General features: G+C 37.3%; 1 protein-coding gene and 1 pseudogene across 1 annotated transcript; one reads left to right on the top strand and one right to left on the bottom strand.

Annotated features, from left to right (window-relative positions):
* Positions 1 to 375: 375 nt before the first annotated feature.
* LOC149209845 (aspartyl protease family protein 2 pseudogene) lies at positions 376 to 1,375 on the bottom strand (annotated as a pseudogene).
* Positions 1,376 to 3,262: 1,887 nt separating this feature from the next.
* LOC149209844 (F-box protein At5g49610-like) lies at positions 3,263 to 4,354 on the top strand. Its single transcript, XM_089398764.1, has one exon. The coding sequence runs from the start codon at positions 3,263 to 3,265 to the stop codon at positions 4,352 to 4,354; it is 1,092 nt and encodes a 363-aa protein (XP_089254890.1).
* Positions 4,355 to 4,673: the final 319 nt, after the last annotated feature.

Here is a 4,673-nt window from a genome sequence, read left to right as displayed (position 1 = left end):
TGCAATAACAGAGCAGAAGCTCAGATATTTGGACACAAGTATACAACATAGCTATTATTTTGACCCATGAAACATATTTGTGAAGGGTCTGCTTCATGCATCACAAAGGCCTGCATAGGATAACTATCACTCTATAAATCAGCATCCATACAATATGCCAATTTTGACACATTCCAAAGCTGGTCTGGCATGCACCCCCTTTTGGTGCTTCAACAAAACTATCCAGCTGCAGCTTCACATTTAAGTTACTTTTCTACTAGTTTAATGCTGTAATGCCTTGGCATACAAAAAGATCAGAATTTTCAGGCACCCTTGGTAAGCCAAGGCTTAAATATACATACAGCAGTTAAGCTACTTGAGTACAGCCATAAGTCATCAATTGCATTCAAAGGCAGAGATACCCGGCCTTGATTTGGGAATATCATACACAAATCTCAGGTTCTGTTGCTGGAAATTCCCCAACACAGAGTGCCCAGAAGAACTGGGAGCAAAGGCAAAGCACATGACTCCATCATCAGCTGGGTAGAGTATGTGAACAGGGCTCAGACGAAGTTCTGCATCGTCTTTGGAATGCAAGGTAATGAGAGGAATATTGATATTAACGGCTGAAGAAACATGGAAACAAGTATCAAAGGGAGCAACCGAGAGGGCTGCTTGGAGACCAGGCAGGTTTTGGGTAAATGCATCCCTCAATCTCCCATATGCAGACTGCTCAAACCGAGAAATAACAGTGCCTGAATCGACCATGACAGTAGCAGAAATGGGAAGAAACTCATCGCCCACATTGATGCCTGTCATGCTCACAAAATACTGAGAAGGGCTGGATCTGGAAGCCACAAGAGGCGTGAATTGCACATCGTAGTCCAGTATGGCTGCCTCTCCGAAATGCCGAATTCCAGAAGGAATAGTGGAAGAAACACTGGGAAGACAATAAGAAAAAACTTGCCCAAACGCAACAGATGTCTGAGCTGGGAATCCTATAGAGCTTTTCCCTAAACACAGCAGCCCTGCAGCGCCATTGAAGAGACCTTTGTTGTCATGTCCACATCCAAAAGCGAAGTTGCTCACTGTCAGAAGGCTTGTATCGTCAGATCTCAGAGTTAATGTCTCGAGAGCAAAATCCCCCCTTGTGGTGGACTTGTCTCCATAAGAAACCCTATAATTGCAGGAGGAATTCAGGCATGAGTGGTTGAAGCTCTGGAGCTGCTGGCAAGTCGTGGAGTTGCAGGGCAAGGGCTTGTAGGTATTCGATCCCGCAAGCTGGAACAGAGAATCCTAGAAACAAAGACACGTTTCGTGTGCCGCGGTGGAAAAAAAGAGAACGCTACGCGAGACGGCCGCTCTGGTAGGAAGCAGAACGCTACGCGACCGTCATGCAGGGAAGAAACAAAGACACGTTTCGTGTGGCGCGGTGAAAAAAGACATTTTAAATTAAAAAAACATATTAAATCAACGGCTGAAAACACCCTAATCGTCTAACACAGAATCAATGGCTCAGGATCGCACACGTCACATTTTAGGGATGTCTTTCTCAGAGGGAACGCCTTACGGCGTAAATATATATGGTGAAATGGGGGTAAATATCCATAGGTAAGAATCTTGTTATATTGTATGTTTATTGTAAGTGTTAAGTTTTAATTTAAAAATGTTATAAAATTAAATAAAAAAATATATCTATTAAATTGTTTTTTGAAATGAGTTATGGTTTTTGGGTATGTGTTATTGAGGGATCAAATCTTTTTTCACTCTAGAAGATGTCTACATCTAAGGGATTTGATCTCTCACAAGTTAAGATGGATCTAGATTGATTTTATTATTAATTATAATTTTAGATATTAATTTTAAATTATTAGTTTTATTTTAAATGGTTCTAAACCGTTATCCTAAAAAATTGACATGATTTATTTGGAAGAGACTTGGTATTCAATAAAATAATTATACATCTAAGCGTGTCTATTTTGGAATATTGATTATTAAATTTTAATTTAATTGTAAATAATTAATAGATAGATGGTACGGATTTAAGTTCTATGGACATTCCATAGAAATATTTTACTCGGATAAATGGTTGAATTTAGCTCAAAAATAGTATTTTATTTTGCGTTTCAATGTAATTATAAAAAGGTTAAGTAAAGTCTTTCTGTAGAAATCACATAAGAGAAATTTTTGGATCGCATAAGTTTGAATACATAAATAAAAAAGGTTGTAAAATTAAATTAAAATAAAATTTATATAGAATATTTTGATTGTAAAATGAGCTATGGTTTTATGGACATGTAGCGTTGATAAGTTATGGTATTGGTGCATGGTATTGTAAGAAAATCTATTTATAAGTTAACAAATTTCATAGTAAAGTGGAGGGTGAATCTCCATAGTTAAAAACCAACTATTTAATTTAGGCATAGTCTAAGTTATAGACAAAATAGTCCTTTTCAAGGGAATTGAGCAATACAATTTCAAGCAAGATTGTGATTTTTTGGTTTTTAATATACATTTTTGAATGCTTAATTAAATTCAACACCTTGAAAAACCACTCGGGCACTTCAATTTTGTAAATTAAACATCTTAAACTCAATTTTTAAAAAATATCTACTAAATTTTAATTAAAACTTATAAAAAAAACTACCTTACCTTTAATTTATATAACTACACTAATATATTAATAACTAATTTAAAAAACTATTAACTTTAAAAACAAATTACCTTTGGAAAAGCTCACTTAATAACCTCTTGAAAAAAATTAAAACGAATATGAATGCAAAGTGACATATTCAAATTCCCCTATTACTTAGGGGCATGGACATAGGCATCTTACCTAAAATTATAATAAAAACACTTAGAATTGGTGTCAAAATGCTAGCATACGTTTATCTCATATAATAATAATAATAATAATAACAATTAGAATCGGTGTAAAATTAATAAAAATCCAATCCGATTATCCATTTGAAAATTATTTTCAATATATATATTATCAACAATGGTAAAAGACCAGAAATCCAGCTCACACTTCAAAGATTATTTCACCAAAACAAATAAAGCTAGATTACTTTTTATAATTTATGCCGTAAAGAGCGGGCGGACCGTTATATCAGGGGATCGTTTTGTGGACTTGTATGGTTTTATATAACTCGTGCGGGAGGGCTGGATCCTAAAAGTGGAGCGCACTGAGGAGAGCTGTGGAGGGCCTGCGATTTTTTTTTTCGCGGAGAGCTGTGAAGGGTCTGAGATTTTTTTCGCTGGAGAAAGAAATATTTTAACCATGGAACCAGAAATCTGGCAAAGGCTCCCAGAGGTGTTGTTGCATATGATTTTAGCGAAGCTTCCCATTAGGGTTCTGGGCAAAATGAGGGCTGTGTGCAAACAGTGGAAAGATCTACTGTCTTCTCGTGATGCCTTCGAAGGGCTTGTTCCAAATTGGTCGCTTTGTTCTACCCCGGGGTTTCTGATTCAGATCCATTGGGATACCAAAGATGACGGAGAATTTTGGGTTATAGAAGGATGCAGTACTGGTTCACACATTTACAAAGTGCCTTTGCTCAATTGCATCGTTTTGAATAGTAGCAAGAACATCGTGTGTTGTGATGAAGGAGGGAATCCGTGGGCTCTTTCCATAGGAATTCCTGGTACCACCAATTGGAGACACCTACCTCGTCCTCCTATACCTGCCTGCCACTTCGAACACTTCAACTACTTCAATGGAATGGTTTTCGACTCTTCCACAAGGCGTTGCACTGTCCTTCTAGGTTTTTCTTTGTTAAACCACCAATTGCAAGGTGTTAATAGAAGAATGATGGAGATGTGTATTTATGATTCAGAATCCAACGCGTGGACTCAACATTCCACCATGGTCCCAGATCATATCTGTCCTTTTGGTAAGGGTATTTTTTGTCAAGGAAAATTTTACTGGGCGGCTGTCACGCTGGATTCCCGCATCTTCATCGCAGCCTTTAATATTGCTGAAGGAATCTGGACAGAAATCCCACTGCCCCAGGGATGGCGCATGATTTATCCTGAAGATTTTGCTGAATATGATGGCCATTTCATGCTAGTGGATCGAAAGGATGCTGATTTTATTCGCATGTGGAAGTTGAATGAAGCGGGAGAATATGAAATATGGTGTGAGTTTCGCGCCAGTGCTTTGTCAAAACAAGACTTTCCGTCATTTCCTTTGGTGACCGTGAACAACAGTGGTTTTATTGTGGCACTTGATTGCAGATTAAATATGTCGATATTCAACTCTACCGGAAATTCGATCGTCCATAAATTGGAATTACCGGGACGTCGCACGTCTCAAGCACCAGTTCGAGGGTTTGCATCAGCTTTCGAATCTTCCAACCTGATGTGGCCTTAGTAAATCTTCTCAAACACCAGTTCGAGGGTTTGAATCAGCTGATGTGCCCTTAGTAATTCTTTTGGAGGATAACAATTACTTTGTTCAAATATAGCGATTAGGGTTCACCCCAAAACAGAGAATAAGTGATAGTCGAATTCAATTAGAGAGGTTTATTTTCTGTGGTTCACTGTGAAGAATGATTTGCAAGTATTTTGATAGTTAAATAAATTTGGATGGCATAAGAATGGTTAAATAAATTTTGATTGGATAGTAACTGACTTAATTCTGATATTGATAAGAATATAGGAATAGTGATTAATTTGGGTTGTAAAAGAGA

Source organism: Pinus tabuliformis, chromosome 1_2 (genome assembly GCF_031772625.1).
Source record: "Pinus tabuliformis cultivar Carrire ecotype Pingquan chromosome 1_2, CPIR1, whole genome shotgun sequence".
NCBI classification, from domain to species: Eukaryota; Viridiplantae; Streptophyta; class Pinopsida; order Pinales; family Pinaceae; genus Pinus; species Pinus tabuliformis.
This window is presented reverse-complemented; position numbering and strand designations above follow the sequence as displayed.

Bases quoted from the DNA above. Each gene is read 5' to 3' on its own strand.
- LOC149209844 (XM_089398764.1), top strand. From the start codon at position 3,263: ATGGAACCAGAAATCTGGCAAAGGCTCCCAGAGGTGTTGTTGCATATG.